Source organism: Salvelinus sp. IW2-2015, linkage group LG23 (assembly GCF_002910315.2).
Source record: "Salvelinus sp. IW2-2015 linkage group LG23, ASM291031v2, whole genome shotgun sequence".
Lineage (NCBI taxonomy): Eukaryota > Metazoa > Chordata > Actinopteri > Salmoniformes > Salmonidae > Salvelinus > Salvelinus sp. IW2-2015.
The window spans coordinates 7,204,333-7,223,352 of record NC_036863.1 but is presented as its reverse complement, the minus strand read 5'-3'; the positions used below and the strand labels follow the sequence as shown (position 1 = coordinate 7,223,352).

Here is a 19,020-nt window from a genome sequence, read left to right as displayed (position 1 = left end):
CCAATGATGCGTCTGACAAACAAAGAACTTTGCGTACTGCAGGCCCAGGCATAGATCAAAGCTGGCGAGACAAGAGATATGCTGGACCCTATGTCAGAGAGGTGTTTTTGGTGGTACCACGTCATGTCTATTGTCCTGCTAATAGCCCTTGTGAAAAACAAGTGTTTGAAAACATGTTTTCAAAAGGCCTCCAGGGCCGACAGATAAGTTCCTTACTTTTTCCACCTTCCACTTGCCTCTTCCATTTATTCCCATAGTAATTTGTTATGGTTTGCATTGCAAATGAGGGCATAAACTGGGTCAAGACGTCAGAGTAAGTAGACCTTTATGTAGTAAAATAAAGGTTAAATAAAAAGACATAAAATACTTTTATACTTTTATTTACTCAACACTAGTGAGACTCATGTCGCCTACGGTAGGCCTACAGTATATCTAAAAATACTTTTTTAATCTCTACATGTAGGTCTCCTGATGTAAACCCGATCGAACTTGTTGCAATAAACATTTGCATGTTTGCCTGGCATGGATTGTGAATCCATCTCGTTCCTCGCCCTATTCAACTCCGCCAATGCCGCCTGACTCTCCACCAATGACGAGACTCTCCGCGAATAATTACATTTAGAGGATTGGAGGATTCTAAATTAATTTCTAAAGGGCATTTTTCGTTAGGGCAAATCTGATCTGTGAGAATATCTAAGGCGCTTTTATATAATTATAATGTATTGTGAAAGGAAAATGACATGCACAAGAGACAGTGGTATATATTTTTATTTATCACAAATTTCTTTAACCAATTTCGGTCTTTAATGCAGGGCCGACAGACAAATTCCTTACTTCTTTTATTTTTCTGAAATTGCAACCAACTTTCTATGGCTTGTTAAAGAAATTATTATATTTTGTAGATGATTTCATTTCAAATAACCGAAAGTGAGCGATTGTAATCTGAATAAAGGGAAAAAGGCCATTCTTGAACATGGGGTGAGACATTCTTACTAATTTATAAATAAAGCCAGTTTGTTATTTAGAATTTTTTATTCCTGTTTTTAGAGGGTGAGAAACMAAAAGCACACCGTACCTATTTTTTGAAAATCGTCAGTCCACATGACTGTTTTTGTTTTTGAAAACGCCTCCATTAATTGCCACAGTTCCTGACTACTGATAGATCAGCGTTCTAGCTCCCCCTTGTGATCGTGTGGTGAAATGACAGAATGCCACCATCTACCACAAACGGTCGCGGCATAAGCTTGTAACTTTTAAAGGAAGAACCACTGTATATCTACCCAAAAGATGCAAATTCTGCCATGTGGAAGACATTGTCCTGTGCGTCTAACCCTGCTGCTTCCATCAAAGGTCAGAATGATGTGGCCAACATGATTTGCCCCCACATTTAAATCATTAGCCATTTCACTTCTAAATCACTAAATCTATGTTTGATGAGAAAATGCAAAGCTCACAGCTTGAACTTGCCCGAGATTGAGACCAGATCTCAGGCATGCTTCCTCTGGATAAGCGACTGTCGACATTCTCCATGGACCTAGGACTGATCCAAGATGGACTCCCCTCACTGCTTCTCATGCTCAGGAGCAATGGAGTGGGGACAGTGGGACTCAGATGGCCATTCCCCACTTTATCTAAGATAAACTGAGGGATGTGTGTCCGCTCAGGGAGCCCCAAATAATGCTGATTGCTCTGGGGAATGAAAGACCTTGCAAGGCGGAGATATGTTTCAGAGACTTCAGATGCTCCCGAAAGCTTTCTTTCACCAGGATCCCTATTGATGGGCTGTTGACCAATCTTGCCAGCTTCAAAGGCTCTTCTTATATGCGGGTCCCCATGATTTGGCATAGAGGACCAGTGAGGACTGCCCTCCTGTACACTTAGGTTCCCTAAACTGGTCCTTCTGACGGGGAAAGGGAGCGACCTAGTAGGTGATAGCGGGGACATCATAGAAGTTAGTGAGCTCTGTGCCGAGCCTCTACGTGACAAGGTCAGGCGATCCTGCGCCTTCTCTTCAGATCTAAACTGTGGAGAGGTAGACGTGATTCCTAGGGTATGTTTGGTGGACTCTGATCCTGACTGCATTGCTTCACGTGAGAGTCCTTTTCTCTGTTTAACCACTGGTGTTGCTCTCTCTGGATCATCCTGATGCTCCCTTGTGGGTGAGGCAATGTCTATGGAGAAGGATTTAAATGGAGAACTATCACACCTGGCTCCTTGGAAACTGGATGAACCTCTGGGCAGAGCTTTTGGATGACAGGTCTTTGAAGGACTTCTCTTCAGTTCATCGTCAGTTTTGTCTTTCCACTTTGGAATTTCAGATCTAGGCAGAGGTGTTTTAGGACTTAAGGGTCTTTCTTGATACAGGGTTGGCCCTGTTTCCATCTTACATGAATCTTGCTGATTTATAGAATCAACATGACCAACACTACAGTGACTACTCGGCAGTGATGAGTTTGAACTCCGCTTGATGAAACCCTTTTCTATTCTTTCAGTCATGGACAAGTCGGAGGCGCTGGCCTTAACCCCGTATAAGGAAGAGCTTTGCTTGTCACAGTCACYCTTCCCTAGGTCAGTTTCAATTGTTCTTAGACTAGACTGAGAAGTGGCAATTGAGTGGTGGACTGGAGATGTTTCTGAAAATGGATGGGTTTGACTATCTAAAGCCTCCTTTGGTTTGCCAACAATGACCCTTGGTCCACTATTCTCCTTCTCCCAGAAGGACTTGAGGTTATTAATCTTGGCCTTCCTGCTTTCCTGTTGACTGAGGGAACATCTAACAAGGGGCACTGGGACACGCCCCTGCCGGCTTGTGCGGGGACTGGGTGGAGAGACATGTAAAGGAATGTCCACCTTCTCATCTGGCTGGACTGTCTGAGAAGGCACTGTCAACCCCACAGATGAACTGGAATTATCTTCAGAGATAAGGATGGATTTATCCCTGAATGTACCATTGTCACCTGATGTTTTTAACATGTAGTTGCTTTCAACGGAAGATGAGGACTTTTCGTCATATGATAGAGCAGCACTGTGGTCTATGTTACACTGCTCTGAGGTTTCCACCTTTTGGGAGATGGGATGGTTAATCAGCATATGTGAGTCATTACTATTATTGCTTATTGCTCCAAAGATATTGGACTTTCTCATGCCACTAGTGTCGAGGTCAAGCTGAATATTTTGAAAAGATGATGATGCTTCAACAGTCTCAGCCTTGGCAAAATCATGCATTTTTTGGTCACAAGTATCCCCAGCACTGACAAGTACTTCACACCTCATTGTATCAGTGCTTAGTTTACTGAGCAGTATTTTAGGGCCAATTTCTCTTTCCCAAAATGATTTCAAGTTGGAGAATTGATCTAGTAACGTATCTACTCCACATGCACTCCCCTGTGGCTCCTGTTGAGTTTGGTCTATTTCTTTTTTAAGCACTAGTTCTCTAACCTCCGATGTCTTCTCATTTTTAGCTGACTGTTTGTCAGTAGCACATGTTTGCAGATCTTGCTGCTGGTCAGAATAAGTATTCACAGTGGACTGGCAGTTGACGAAGTTCAGGGTGGTGACGTCAAGCTCTTTCTGTTCACAGAGGACCACCTCCTCTTTAACTGGGCTTTGCGGTGCAGGGATTTTCTCTTCTCTTGCTTCCCATCTACTAAATATCCCTAGGAGCCCTCTCCGAGGCTTTGGAGACACACGACTAGATGGCTTCTTAGAGGCAGCATCACTTGGCATCTCATCTGTGATGATGTCGACAGGAGTCACTAGTTCATCWCTKGGTTGTTGGGGGAGCTGTGCCTGTGGCTTGTCACTGCTTCCCAGGTTCCAGCTGAACCAGTCTCGAACCTTAGCCATGGATTGACCGTCCGCCTCTGTTATCTTGGTGGGGGAGATCCCCTGGGCCGCAGCCCCCAAGAGAATGGGCTTACCTGTCTCTTGCTCAGCACAATGGAGGTCGGACACCTGAAGGGTAAGGGACTCAGCATGACGATGCTCAAGTTGATCTGTAAAGGAAATAAAACAACTTGGATTGCTCATCACTTGTATTTGCTGACATACAAATGTAGGATCTTAATTTGAGCCAGTTTGCTACAGCAGGAAAATAATCCTGCAGCAACAGGAAATGTGAATTATTATGTGGTTTATAATGAATGGACATTTTTGTAGGGGTTGATATATTTTTCATTCGGGCAAATCAAGTCAGAAGTTTAAAGTGGAAATGACACATTTTGGAAGCCTTTTTTAAAACTCAAATACACTACAAGCAGGAAAATTCTCAGCAACAAAAGAATAATCAAATTCAGATCCTACATTTGAACAGAGCAATAAATAATCAAGCAAATTATTGAATTGAACTATGTAATCTACAAGTCAGTATAATGATGAGCAATAGCATGTAATAGAAGAAAATGATTTGTAAAACATTAGACAACCATATAATTTCAAMGCCTGAATGCCCCCACCAATGAAAAAAAGAGCACATTCCTTGCAGTCCAAATTCCCCAATCACCATCAGCAAATATTATCATCATACAATAAATTMATGTGTACATTCATGTATGAAAGCAAGCAGGTTAGTGATTAAAAAACAGATCTTACAACACAAACATGGTGAGTAGTTTAAAAAGTTGTATTTCCTAAATTAATTGAATACAAACCTAAAATCATTCTCTACACTCCTCACTACAAATATTTGAATTGATTGATGGGTTGATTGTTGACTGATTGATTTTATTAATTAATTCATCAAATTAATAAAATGGAGATGCACTAGCCTTACCAGCAGGGACCTGGGCTTGGCCTGTGTCTAGGCATCTTATATCTTGCTTCTCTCTGCAACTCAGACCCTCACCTATGTCCACATGTCTCTGCGTATCATGAATGGGCTGTTGGAGCCRGCAAGGTGAACCTACAGCTGTCAAAACCTCAATGTCTTCCTTTAGTGGTCCGTGATCACCCTGGTCAATACCACTGTTGATGCCACTTATGTCTGACTGCCCCGTCTCCTCCYCTCCCTCTGGGGGGCTTGTACAGTCCAAATCCAGGAGACTGTGTTCGCCCAGCTCCTTTCCATCCTGCATCTCAGTGGGCCACTCCACGCTGCTCCTGCTCACTGCTGGGCCGAATCTCACCTGTTTCCTGTCTATCCAGACCAGGGTCTCTCTCTCTTTAGCAGGCCAGGTGTCTGAAGATGGCTCTAAGATCCCGTTACTGGAGTGCAGCGTTTGTGGACACTGTGGTTCTGGCTGGCGCCTGCAGACGTTTCGGAACTGAAGAAAGTCAGTGGAGCTGCTTTGTTTGAGGATGCTCCTAGGGGCGGGAAAGCTGGCCTGTCTGTCTGCTGGGCTGTCTGGCTGCTGGCCTGTCTGTCTGCTGGCCTGTCTGACTGCTGGGCTCTCCAAGAGAGAGTCCTGGGATCTGTTAATGATTGTTCTTGTTTTGGGGACAGGCATGCGCAGAGGTGCACTCTGGATGTTTTCGGAACAGATCGATTTTAAGTTAGTTTGATGAGCAACGCAGAACTCAGATGGTGGTAGAAACTCTGGGGGAAAAGACAATGGGGGGTGGTGGATAGAAAATTAGGGCACAAAAGCAGGTGGATAAAGCAAGCATGTTTCGAGAAGCGATTACAATGACGCCTTATGGTTAACACCACAAACATACAGTGGATCCCAATGTAGATGCAAATACATTAATTGGGTGGTGGGGCTAGGGACTTTAAGTACATTTGCATCGGATTACTTTCTTGGTTTACTTCCTTGGTTTAATTCCTTCATGGTTATTGTCATTATCATGATTTTCATAATAGCTTGGGAGATTATTCTACATGAGAGAATGTTAAAATATACCCACTGGGCACAGTCGTCAGTTCRATGTCTAGTTTTGAATTACAGTTGGTTAAGTTGTCAACTAATGTGAATTCAATAAAAAATGTCACCATGTCATTGGATTTAGGTTAAAAGTTGGGTGAAAAAAATATGAAATTCCCTTAAATTGATGACTTCTTTCAAATCCAATCAGTTTTCCATGTTGATTCAACGTCAACACATTACATTATTTTGGTTGGAATGATGTGGAAACAACGTTGATTCAACCAGTTTTTGCCCAGTGGGTAGTTAGTGCCTAGATTCCTTGAAAAACATTGTTTTCAGATACACTAGGGGAAACATTAAGGATCTCCAGCACAGACAAGTCATGCATTGCAGCTTAGGGTTTTGGAGTCAGGGTACATGCCTTTATGCGTAATCCCTCTGCTAGTCTGTATTTGCATACCTCCCCCTTTGGCTCGCCTTCCTTCTGGGAAAAACCTGACTAGTTGCTAGATACTCATTGGCTCATTTCATGAAATTGTTTCAGAGCACATACTTGAGAAATTGCCACACTATTGTTGCACGTCTTGAAATTAAGGGCAACTGGCTCAAGCACTGTAGTTACACAACTGAAGTTTACCTAAATACTAGAGCATTAGTTATTATACAATGGAAATGCAGGTTAATATTTTAGCCAAACAATGAGAATGAACAATGGTAATCATTCTTGCATTCTGTTTTGGTAATTGGAATCTACAAAATGGCTAATGGGAACTGTGTTTTCCTCTTCCCTTCTTATGAGAATGTTATGAAAGAAAGGTGGAAGAAATACAACATACATATTATGTTCATGACATGACAAAAATACATGCTTACAACAATCATGCAACGAGAACATGCTAGCAATTTGTTTAGAAAGCAACCGAGAAATACCGAAAGCCCAGGAGAGGGTTTACAACGCATGGCTTTCGATGGGATCAGTTCACCAGACTTACGGTTGTTYGCAAGGAAAATGCTTTGACTGTTTGTCCATCTAGCCGTCCACTCCATTAAAAACACAACACATGGTGTGTTACAGTTGAATCATGAATCCTGAATTACTGTAGTAAACGTGCAAATTACATGACGCCAAATCGAAACCACTTGCCTCAACATTTTTCACGAAAATGGTGGTGTCTTGGCATAGGAACCATAAAATAAAATAATATGTCAGTGTTTGGTATGCATTTGAACATTTTTGAATGTTCCGTGATATTGCKAACATAAGACTGCTAAAAACATAACTTACAGTAAGATTCATAAAAGTAACTAACTTCTCAGCTGTAAGGTTTCAGAACTTTTTTGGTGCAACATGCGGCATTGCATTAAGTCATGTTTATGACTACCTTACATAGACATTATGACAGAACATTCAAATGAAGTGTTATTACCAAATCCATATATTCACTTGATGTCCTTTTTCAGTTTATTCTTGGATACTAAAATGACACCCACAGATAATGTACAGGTAAGGAGCTCACCCCCGTCAGGTGTCTTGGTTTGCTCCATTGCTTCATTGGGTAACTGGCTGTCTGTTTCCTCCAAAGTTTCAGGTGTAAGTGGTGTGCTGTTGAATGGGTTCTGTCTCTGCTTCAGTACAGTAAGAGGAAAACACAGGTTTGTGTCAGCAATGAAACACCCATGTTGTCCACTTTTGTGTGTGTGTGTTGTGTTGTGTGTTGTGTGTGGTGTTGTGGTGTGTGTGTGTGTGGTGTGTGTGTGTGTGTTGTGGTGTGTGTGTGTGTGTGTGTGTGCGTGCGTTGCGTGCGTGCGTGTGTGCGTGTGTGTGTGTTGCCATTTCCATGATACTTTGTTACTAAATAGTAAATCAATAAAAATGAACATGAATGTGAAATAAAGTGTTACAGTTACTTCAACCAACCTTTGTGGGGGACTGCAAAACTTCTGGCAGATTGTAGCTGTCGTCCCTATGGTGAATACAATTTAAAATGTAGACATCATTATTCTTAATCTTTTAAAGAATAACATACACTTGATTAAGGCATGGGATAATCGTAATAATGTTTCATGTTTTTAAGTTATCACTCCAGCAATTATGTGGACAATTGGTCGATTATGCCTACAGTCGACCACATGACTGCCACCACATCAGTTAAGTGCAGGTGCATTTTCATTTGCTCTGCAAGCTTTGCATGCATTGCATGTATCAACAATGACAAAAAACTCACATTTTCACATCTCAGATATTTTCACTGTAGGTGGCTGACTGCAGTCCAGTTGTTTTCCTTGGTTTTAGAGTGTAATGGTACCACTCATTCACACAACATACATTCCTCAACAATGTATGAATGAGAAGTACCATGACTGTGGAAACCAAGGAAAACAAGAGCATGTGAGTTCTAACCTTAGAAGCAGATTACTAAATGTCTACTTACTGTAATGCCTGAATGACTCCTTCTTTAGCAATCATGCCCATATGATCAGGGCTAATGCTTGATCCCATTTAAAGTATGTGACAGCCTTACTAAACAGGGGCTGAGATTCAAGTTAGCTTACTTCTTTGATGGTGAAGACAAGACATGCAGTGACCCAGTTACTTTYCCCACATTTTATTAGGTTACAGCCTTATTCTAAAATTGATTAAATTGTTTTTTTCCCCCTCAATCTATCTACATTTTAGCAAATTTATWAAAAATAAAAAACTGAAATATTACATTTACATAAGTATTCAGACCCTTTACTCAGTACTTTGTTGAAGCCTCGAGTCTTCTTGGGTATGACGCTACAAGCTTGGCACACCTGTATTTGGGGAGTTTCTCCCATTCTTCTCTGCAGATCCTCCCAAGCTGTCAGGTTGGATGGGGAGCATTGTTACACAGCTATTTTCAGGTCTCTCTAGAAATGTTCGGTTGGTTTCAAGTCCGGGCTCTGGCTGGGCCACTCAAGGACATTCGGAGACTCCTGCGTTGTCTTGGCTGTGTGCTTAGGGTCGTTGTCCTGTTGGAAGGTTAACCTTCGCCCCAGTCCTGAGCGCCCTGGAGCAGGTTTTCATCAAGGATCTCTCTGTACTTTGCTCCGTTCATCTTTCCCTTGATCCCGACTAGTCTCCCAGTCCCTGCTGCTGAAAAACACCCCCACAGCATGATGCTGCCACCGCCATGTTTCACCGTAGAGATGGTGCCAGGTTTCCTCCAGAYGTGATGCTTGGCATTCAGCCCAAAAAGTTCAATCTTGGTTTCATCAGACCAGAGAATCTTGTTTCTCATGGTCTGAGAGTTTTCAGCTGCCTTTTGGTAAACTCCAAGCGGGCTGTCATGTGCCATTTACTGAGGAGTGGATCCGTCTGGCCACTTTACCATAAAGGCCTGATTGGTGGAGTGCTGCAGAGATGGTTGTCCTTCTGGAAGCTCCTCCCATCTCCACAGAGGAACTCTAGAGCTCTGTCAGAGTGACCATCTCGTTCTTGGTCACTTCCCTGACCAAGGCCCTTTTCCCCCGATTGCTCAGTTTGGCCGGGCGGCCAGCTCTAGGAAGAGTCTTGGTAGTTCCAAACTTCTTCCATTTAAAGCTGTAGAAGTTTTTTGGTACCCTTCCCCAGATCTGTGCCTCAAAAATCCTGTCTCGGAGCTCTATGGACAATTCCTTCGACCTCATGGCTTGGTTTTTGCTCTGACAGGCACTGTCAACTGTGGGACATTATATAGACAGGTTTGTGCCTTTCCAAATCATGTCCAATCAATTGAATTTACCCCAGGTGGACTCCAATCAAGTTGTAGAAACATCTCAAGGATGATCAATGGAAACAGGATGCAACTGAGCTCAATTTTCGATTTTCATAGCAAAGGGTCTGAATACTTATGTAAATAAGGTATTTCTGTTTTTTATTTGTGATAAATTTACAAACATTTTGAAAACTCTGTTTTTGCTTTGTCATTATGGGGTGTTGTGTGTAGATTGCTGACGATAATTTTTTTTTAAATCCATTTTAGAATAAGGCTGTAACGTAACAAAATTAGGAAAAAGTCAAGGGGTCTGAATACTTTCYGAAGACAGGAAGAGCGATATCTCACAAACTGCTCTCATTTCTTATATTTGTCTGTTTGTTACCTGTTTAAAATGCAATAATTAAGAATCTCTCTATGGCATTGCACTACTTAGCACAAGTTGGTAAATAATGCAAAGCAACAAAACTTTGAGTGGCTGGGAGAGGGAGAGGAGTACGTATRCGTGGTGGAAGAAGACTGAGAGGAAGATCAAGAGCTGTAGCCTCAGATGAGATTAGGGCTACTATAATTGATCATGTATTAAATCATGGTCTATCAATGAGAGAGGCTGGTCTGAGAGTGCAGCCAAATCGGCAACGCTCAACAGTGGTATATATTGCGAGAAATTTCCGGCAAAACAACAGGTAAGATGTGCATTCTGCAAGGGCATCTGACTGAACTGCACATTACAGAAGTAAATTGAGCAAAGCCTCCAAACCCACTTGTGTGTAATTGTTTTTGTATTTCTGATTTGGATCCAAAGGTTACCYCCMACAGGTGGGAGAGGTAGGATTTTCACTGCTGTGCAGGAAACTACAATCGTTGATACGGTCATCAGAAACAATGGCATAAAACTCACAGAGATTCGGGACAGAGTGTTGGCAGACAACATTACATTTGAAAATATTCACAATGTAAGCATAACAACTATTTCYAGAGTCATGTTTTACACTGTCCCCTTTGAGAGGAACTCTGAAAGATTCAAGCAACTCAGGAACCAATATGTCCAGGTAAGATGACTATAAAATATAGAACTGGTTTTGAACAAAACCAAACAGGGCAAAGGCACACAATGGCATGTTTTAAGGTATAATGTAAACTACCGTAATAGCCTAACTCTTATGTTGCCTTGTGGATTTATTTTAGAGAGTCATGGAGATTGAAGCCAGGCAAACACCCCACATATTCATCTTTGTGGATGAGACTGGTTTCAACTTGGCCAAAACACGGCGGCGAGGAAGGAATGTGATTGGGAAAAGAGYCACAGTGGTTGTCTCGGGCCAGAAGGGTGCCAACATCACAATGTGTGCAGCAATATCCTCTAATGGATTGCTGTTACACAAACCGCTAATTGGGCCATGCAACACCGAGCATCTCATTTCATTCTTGGATAACCTCTATGGAAGGGTTGTGCCAAGAGAGGAAAGGGTTGCAATGAGGTGAAATCGGCCAACATTTGTAATTGTATGGGACAATGTGGCATTTCACTACTCCCGTGCAGTCACAGAGTGGTTTGCAGCCCATCCCAGGATGGTGTCGCTTATCCTCCCACCTTACTCTCCATTCCTCAACCCCATTGAGGAATTATTTTCCTCGTGGAGGTGGAAGGTTTATGACCACCATCCACATGATCAAATGTCCCTGGACGAAATGAATGCTGGATGCCTGGACATATCTGCAGRAGATTGCCAGGGATGGACCAGGCATGCCAAAATATTATTTCCTATGTGTATTTCCCAAGATGACATAAGATGTGATGTGGATGAGAACCTGTGGCCAAATGCAGAAGACAGGGTTGACTAGCATTGCTACTGTATCTGTATCGGTAGATGGTGAATATACAAATTATTGTATTTTGGAATCACTCAAGGCCAAAAAATTACATAAAACATATTGAAGCATATTGCATCATGTCTGATTCATTCCTGTAACATATAYTKCAGTGAATTCTAAACAGTAGAGAGGTGTCATTCTTGTTTTGTAAAGAAATGTTACAAAAGAGAACATTGTGTAATGCTACCTGTTGTTAGTATTTTTTAGGTCATTGTTTAATGAGTGACAAAGTGTGCTTGTTGGGTGACAACCTTTGCTAGTGTTGTGGAAGAATGAGTTGATTTGAGACATGTATGAAGTGTTTGGTAGTTTTACTACATTTTGGATGTCAAATTAACTACTTTGCCAAGCTGAAAGTTGGTTAGGAGAACTGTGCGAAGAGTTTTGAAAAAGTGACCTAAGTATTGAGAAATGGGTCCTAGCGATTGTAAAAAAAAAAAAACTCTAAGAAGAAAGTGGAAAGCAGCATCATTCTTGTTTCAAACAATCTGTTGACTGCATTTGATCTAACAGAACAGCATGCAAACGTATGTATCTAACTTTGAATCTAACATCGAGGAGAAGGAACTGCGCCGCTTGCGTGACAGGGGGCGAGGCTTTGTGTGTCGGAAGCAGCCGCAGCAGGAGAAAGGGAGAGAGATGACAAACAGAGTAAACTATAAAAATGGACATYACACGCAGCCCTAAAAACAACCATAGTTTCTAAAAACATGAACACAATGGCAGGGGTGTAAAGTACTTAAGTAAAAATACTTGAAWTGACTACTTAAGTATTTTTTGAGGGTATCTGTACTTTACTTTACTATTTATATTTWTGACAACTTTTACTTTTACTTTACTACATTCCTAAAGAAAAGTATGTACTTTTTACTCCATACATTTGCCCTGACACCCAAAAGTACTTGTTACATTTTGAATGCTTAGCAGGACAGGAAAATATTCTAATTCACACACTTATCAAGAGAACATCCCTGGTCATCCCTACTGCCTCTGATCTGGCGGACTCACTAAACACATGCTTCATTTGTAAATGATGTCTGAGTGTTGTAGCGTGCCTTTGGCTATCCGTAAATTTGAAAAACAAGAAAATGTTGCCGTCTAGTTTGCTTAATATAAGGAATTTGAAGTTATTTTCCATTTACTTTTGATACTTAAGTATATTTAAAACCAAATACTTTTAGACTTTTACTCAAGTAGGTTTTCTACTGGGTGACTTTCACTTTTACTTGAGTCATTTTCTAGGTATMTTTTACTCAAGTATGACAATTTTTCCACCACTGCACAATGGGTCCATATCATGGAACTCTCACCTGTAGTAGTTCTTGTGCTGTGCCGGTGGCTCCTCTAAAAGGCCCGAGAGTTCTGGAGGAACATACACATCCTGGTTCTCACTGTTCACGAAGCTGGGCCTCTCTGCCCACATCTGGGAGAGCTCCACTACAACACAGAACAAATGGGATGCAGGACTCAGTAAAACCACTGACAAACCAGATGAAGACACATACTGTATGTCTGTGTCACGGGTGGGATCTAAACCCCAATCTACTGTTCGGGAAAACAACCATTAAGCCAAGAGGAAATTAACTTTTGGGCCAAGGGTGACATTGATTTTGAAGTTGCAGGCAGGGCTACCTCAGTCCAACTCACCTCCGCTCTATTTGTCACAATACATCTAACAGCCATCCCTCTCATGAAGTGAAGGATGGAATGAGCCTTCCTATTGGACAAACTTAGGTGCAACACCCTCTGTCTACTGAACGTCAACCAGCTATAGAAAATAGAAAAATTCATGCTATTCCAGAGAGCAAAACTGCCTGCACATGACAGAGGGGTACATGAAGAGTAAAGTGCATTATTTAATTATCCTGTTGTGTTCTTGTTTCAGAGTCAACTGTTCATATCAAKGTTCACCAATGTAATATCCACCAAACAATATTTCAACAAATGAAATGCTAGAGTTACTGTACATTTTAAGGGAATTTGTGAGCAATTTCTGCAATGCAGCATTTAGACATACAAATCCGTAATGGTCTCTGCAAGAGTCAAGGACTGTCTAAAGTTGCAGCTTGACACGGCTATAACTCACATATGGTCACAGGTTTCCTCCGACTTATGGATGCTCTGATGATGTCAGAACCATGGATCCTGTCTCTATGACGCCTTGACTTTGTCTCATAGAACCACTCTCCAGTCAGGTACTTCAGCTTGCCCTTGTCACATTCTTGCTTTTGTAGATTCCTAAGTGTAGAGAGGGTAAACGTTCAAAATATGGACACTTAACAATGGAAAACCAGAAATTAAGACCAGGCAGAGGCAATACAATAAGTTGATGGCAGCTTATGTCAGGACCTGGAAAACCTTATTGAGTTTCCTGCTAGCAGGGGCATTTACAGTAACATAAGCATATGTGCTCGTTTTTTTTAATGAAGATGCATGCTGTTGGTTATGAATCTGTGATGTAATCCTTGTTATGAGTCCCATGTATTACAGTTGTTTCACATGATTTCAACAACACCTTGTCAACATTTCTTATGAACAAAACACAGTGCAATCAAGCACACGTTTGAATTAATGTTGTCTAAGTGCGTGTGTGTGAGAGAGAGAGAGAGAGAGAGAGAGAGAGAGAGAGAGAGAGTGTATGTAATACTCAAACCATTTATATGTTGAATTAATTAAGAAAAAGTAGTAGAAGGTACACAGAGTAAGTTTTTAAATACAAAATCATTAGAAGGTACACCCAGTACATTTTTTTAAATACAAAAGCAGTAGAAGGTACACCCAGTACGTTTTTTAAAATACAAAAGCAGTAGAAGGTACACCCAGTACGTTTTTTAAAATACAAAAGCAGTTAGAGGTACACCAGTACATTTTTTAAATACAAAAGCAGTAGAAGGTACCCCAGTACGTTTTTTAAAATACAAAAGCAGTAGAAGGTACACCCAGTAGTTTTAATTAAAAAAAGCAGTAGAAGGTACACCCAGTACGTTTTTTAAAATACAAAAGCAGTAGAAGGTACACCCAGTACTTTTTTAAATACAAAAGCAAAGTGAGTAGAAGGTACACCCAGTAATTTTTAAAATACAAAAGCAGTAGAAGGTCCACAATACAGTTTTTAAATATAAAAGCAGTAGAAGGTACACCCAGTACGTTTTTAATATAAAAGCAGTAGAAGGTACACCCAGGTAAGTTTTAAATAAAAGCAGTAGAAGGTACACCCAGTAAGTTTTTAAAATAAAAGCAGTAGAAGGTACACCAGTAAGTTTTTAATATAAAAGCAGTAGAAGGTACACCCAGTACGTTTTTAAATAAGTAGTAGAAGTACACCAGTAAGTTTTTAATATAAAGCAGTAGAAGGTACACCCAGTAAGTTTTTAAATATAAAAGTAGTAAAAGGTACACCCAGTACGTTTTTAATAAAAGCAGTAGAGGTACACCCAGTACGTTTTTAATATAAAAGCAGTAGAAGGTACACCCAGTAAGTTTTTTAAATTATAAAAGCAGTAGAAGGTACACCCAGTAATTTTTAAATATAAAAGCAGTAGAAGGTACACCCAGTACGTTTTAATATAAAAAGAGTAGAAGGACACCAGTAAGTTGTGTAAAAAAAAGCGAAAGTACACCCAGTAAGTTTTAAATATAAAAGCAGTAGAAGTACACCAGTACGTTTTATAATTAAAATCAGTAGAAGGTACACCCAGTAAGTTTTTAAATAAAAAGCAGTAGAAGGTACACCCAGTAAGTTTTAAATATAAAAAGCGGAGGGGTAGAAGGTACACCCAGTAAGTTTTTAAATATAAAAGCAGTAGAAGGTACACCCAGTAAGTTTTTAATATAAAAGCAGTAGAAGGTACACACAGTAAGTTTTTAAATATAAAAGTAGTAGAAGGTACACCCAGTACGTTTTTAATATAAAAGCAGTAGAAGGTACACCCAGTACGTTTTTAAATACAAAAGCAGTTTGAATTCCGTCACAACCTTGTGTTTTTATTGTTTATGAGGCTCTTCACATATCTCAGCAGTATGTTTTTTATTTTAAAATGCCTTTGTAGTCAACCCAAACCAATGTTTTTATTATTAAACAAATTAGGATAAAAATAATAAGGAAACAGGCATATCTATTAAATACATGCTCCAGAACTTTGGTGACTAATAAGTCTTTTTTAAGCTGGATGTATCAATGTGTAGTTCAAACGTGCATAATCTATGAGCACAATTACTGTCTTACCTCAATTAGCCACGTTATCCCTAGTTTGAAAKCAACTGTTTTTCTGCATGCTGTTCTGCGCCCTTTTCCCTTATATTTTTCCCCACATGGGCCAGCCCCCTAGCAATTTGAGTTCTAGCCAATGAGCTACAGCGCCTCACCATTTGAGTGACAGCTAGCAAGACGTACACACAGTAGAGTGAGTGAGAGAGAGAGCAATGACGTGGTGCACATATCTGCACATATGTGAGGTAGTACGCAATTTTTSGGGACCACTTTTGGGGACTACTTTCAGAACTACAGAACTACTGGCTAAAAAAGTATACAAAAGTACCGGAGAATCTCTTTAATATCTTGGAGTTTCCCCACACTGCTATAATACTTTTCTTTAACCCTACCACTGTATTCCAGGGCGTGTCCTCAGGGCATGTGCTTACCATCTGGCGAGCATCTTCACAGACATTTTCAACCTCTCCTTGTCCCAGTCTGTAATCGCCACATTTTTGAAGCTGACTACCATCATTCCTGTTCCCAAAAACTCTAAGGCTTCATGCCACAATGACTACCACCCTGTAGCACTCACATCTGTAATAATGAAGTGATGACTACCGCCCTGTAGCACTCACATCTGTAATAATGAAGTGATGACTACCGCCCTGTAGCACTCACATCTGTAATAATGAAGTGCTTTGAAAGGCTGGCACACATCAACTCTATCATCTCAGACACTCTGGACCCAATCTAATTTGCACACAGCCCTGACAGATCCACAGACAACGCAATCTCAACTCTAAGGCATCCTGTGAACTCACTTCACACGCTGTTCCTCAGCCCTCTTCAGATCTGTGTCCCTCTTTAATACGGACAGGATCATCTCCTGCTCCTCCTCCGTCAGGTAACTCAGGTCAATCATGGTGCCGAGCCCACCCTGCAGGTCTTATCTCTTCTCAGAAAACAAAATGGTTGCCAACTCCACTCAAAGCCACTGTTCAGGGTGAGTCTGTGATGGTGATGGTTCTCCCTAGTTTGGGTCAGTGGCTTGGTGGAGAATCCAGGTATAGTTATGGATATGGGTTATTGGAATTCCAGCAGCCCCTGGTACAGAGGTCCTTGAAGTCAACGTGTGGGTTAGTGAAGGTGGGTTACGTGCTAAAGTCCAGGCGTCAGTTGAGTTTCCAAAGGCTCATATTCAGTGGGTAGATGGCTGGGTGAGGGGAGCAGGTAGGTGTTTGGCAGACCTCTGTCTCAATCTCAGTATTACTGATGAACTTTTTGCACTCTCCTTGCTGAAGGGGAATGTATTGCCAGGTTTGTATGGACGCGGTAGGGTTAGCTTGGTGCAGCTGCTYGTATATATGTGGTGGTGGTCTGTCAGGGATCCATCATTAGCACCTGCAAAACACAGCAAAACACAATATAAGAGTCTAATTTAAAAAAATCTATATTAATAATACTTATTTTAGACTGACAGTAAAACATACAGACCTGCATCTTCTTACATATTCTCTAAACACTTTCATGATCTTTTGTTGAAAACATTTTTCCCTTTAATAGCTTTTTATTCCAGAGCCTTTTCATCAAGTATTCAAATGTAATCATTTCCCATGATTGGGGTAACAGGCAAGATGCCATTTTCYCATATCAACCTCACAAGTCAGAGTGAGGCGTTGTGATTATAGGAGACATGTGATACGGTATTGTCAGCTGACTGAAAGAATGTACCGTTTGAACACTCTTAAAAACATTTTGAGTGGATTCCCTTAGAGAAAGCCGTAGTTGTCCTAAAATTGAATTAAGCTTAACTCAAATTAGGCACCAGTTTAGGACTTRTATCCATATGGAAAGGCCATTATATTTTCCTACAATCAGTTTTTGTTTCAGTTGCGGTTTAAGTTATAGTATGAGTAAATGGTTCAAATGACGAAGAATTAACTTGTTTAGGTGAACTTCGAACTGGAGCTGATGTATGATGAGACAGTGAGACAGTGGAATGGTGCTGTAATGGATAGCTGCCGTTTTACGGAGAATCCTCGATGAAAGGTGAGTATTGGTGAGGACACTCTTCTGTTCGCCTACTAACAAATTGACATCTCCTTGACCACTTGACCACTTATCGGTTTCTGGGTCACGGAGGAGAGAGGACGGAGGAGAGAGCACAACATTACTGAACGTCGTCACTTCCTTTTGAACGCGGAACGAGGGAGAACTTGGTTTGTTGTTTTGGAAAGTTTTGAAAGTCTCTGAAAAAGTGATCTATTGAAAAAGTTTTGTTACTAGCTAGCTACTTTTTGAGTTTGGATCCCGCAATGGGGTTGGCATCCGTTGCTGGGACTGCTGCTAGGGATCCTGCCGACCAAGGGTCTGATGAGCTGCTTGGTGTAGCAGCTAGCCTAGCTGCCACTGTTAGCTGCCTATCAAGCTAGCAAKGTTTCCATGAGGGCTAGAACGCATACCACGATGCGGTTAGACCTTGTGGCTGGAACCGAGCATTGTGTTGGGCTTGTGACTGTCTAGATCCAGGCTATTTGTTTCTATTTCCATTATCACTGTGACCTGCTCTGTCCGGAACTGCGAGGACTAACAGCGTAGCCTACGTTGCTACCATGACAAAGACCAAAGCCGGTGGGAGTACTGTTGAAGAAGTGGTTTCTCTCTATCACAGGTGAAGGATCTTTTAAACAAACTAAAAGACTTCTAACAGCAGTTGTTACAAAAACTAGAAAATAGCTTCAAGTTTTGTTCCCAAACACTGGTGGAGTCAACTAATAAAATAATGGACGACCAGACCAGAGAGATCTAGGACCTGAAGAACAGTTTGCAGTTCTCTCAGGGTCAGCTCGATGAGTTTAAACAGGAAAACGGCAAGATGACAGCAATCTGTAAGTCATTGAGAGAGGACATCAGTTCTGTATGTGAATCGGAGCACCATAAAATCCATTATTAAAAAATGGAAAGAACATGGCACCACAACAAACCTGCCAAGAGAGGGCCACCCACCAAAACTCACGGACCAGGCAAGGAGGGAATTAATCAGAGAGGCAACAAAGAGACCAAAGATAACCCTGAAGGAGCTGCAAAGCTCCACAGCAGAGATTGGAGTATCTGTCCATASGACCACTTTAAGCCGTACACTCCACAGAGCTGGACTTTACGGAAGAGTGGCCAGAAAAAAGCCATTGCTTAAAGAATAAAATAAGCAAACACATTTGGTGTTCGCCAAAGGGAATGTGGGAGACTCCCCAAACATATGGAAGAAGGTACTCTGGTCAGATGAGACTAAATTTGAGCTTTTTGGACATCAAGGAAAACGCTATGTCTGGCACAAATCCAACACCTCTCACCACTCCAAGAACATCATCCCCACAGTGAAGCATGGTGGTAGCAGTGTCATGCTGTGGGTATGTTTTTCATCGGCAGG

At 41.3% G+C, this 19,020-nt stretch overlaps 1 protein-coding gene across 9 annotated transcripts in view; it reads right to left on the bottom strand.

Moving 5' to 3' along the window:
* The window catches only part of sytl2a (synaptotagmin-like 2a), a 37,715-nt gene that overhangs the window by 12,195 nt on the left and 6,500 nt on the right, over positions 1-19,020 (bottom strand). For 4 of the 9 annotated variants that reach the window (XM_023967787.2, XM_070434339.1, XM_023967788.2 and 1 more), the window contains exon 1: positions 1,455-3,914. In XM_023967787.2, coding sequence (XP_023823555.1) covers positions 1,455-3,846 — 2,392 coding nt within the window. In that variant the 5' untranslated portion in view covers positions 3,847-3,914. The other 5 variants (XM_023967793.2, XM_023967792.2, XM_023967794.2 and 2 more) reach the window with 5 other exon arrangements.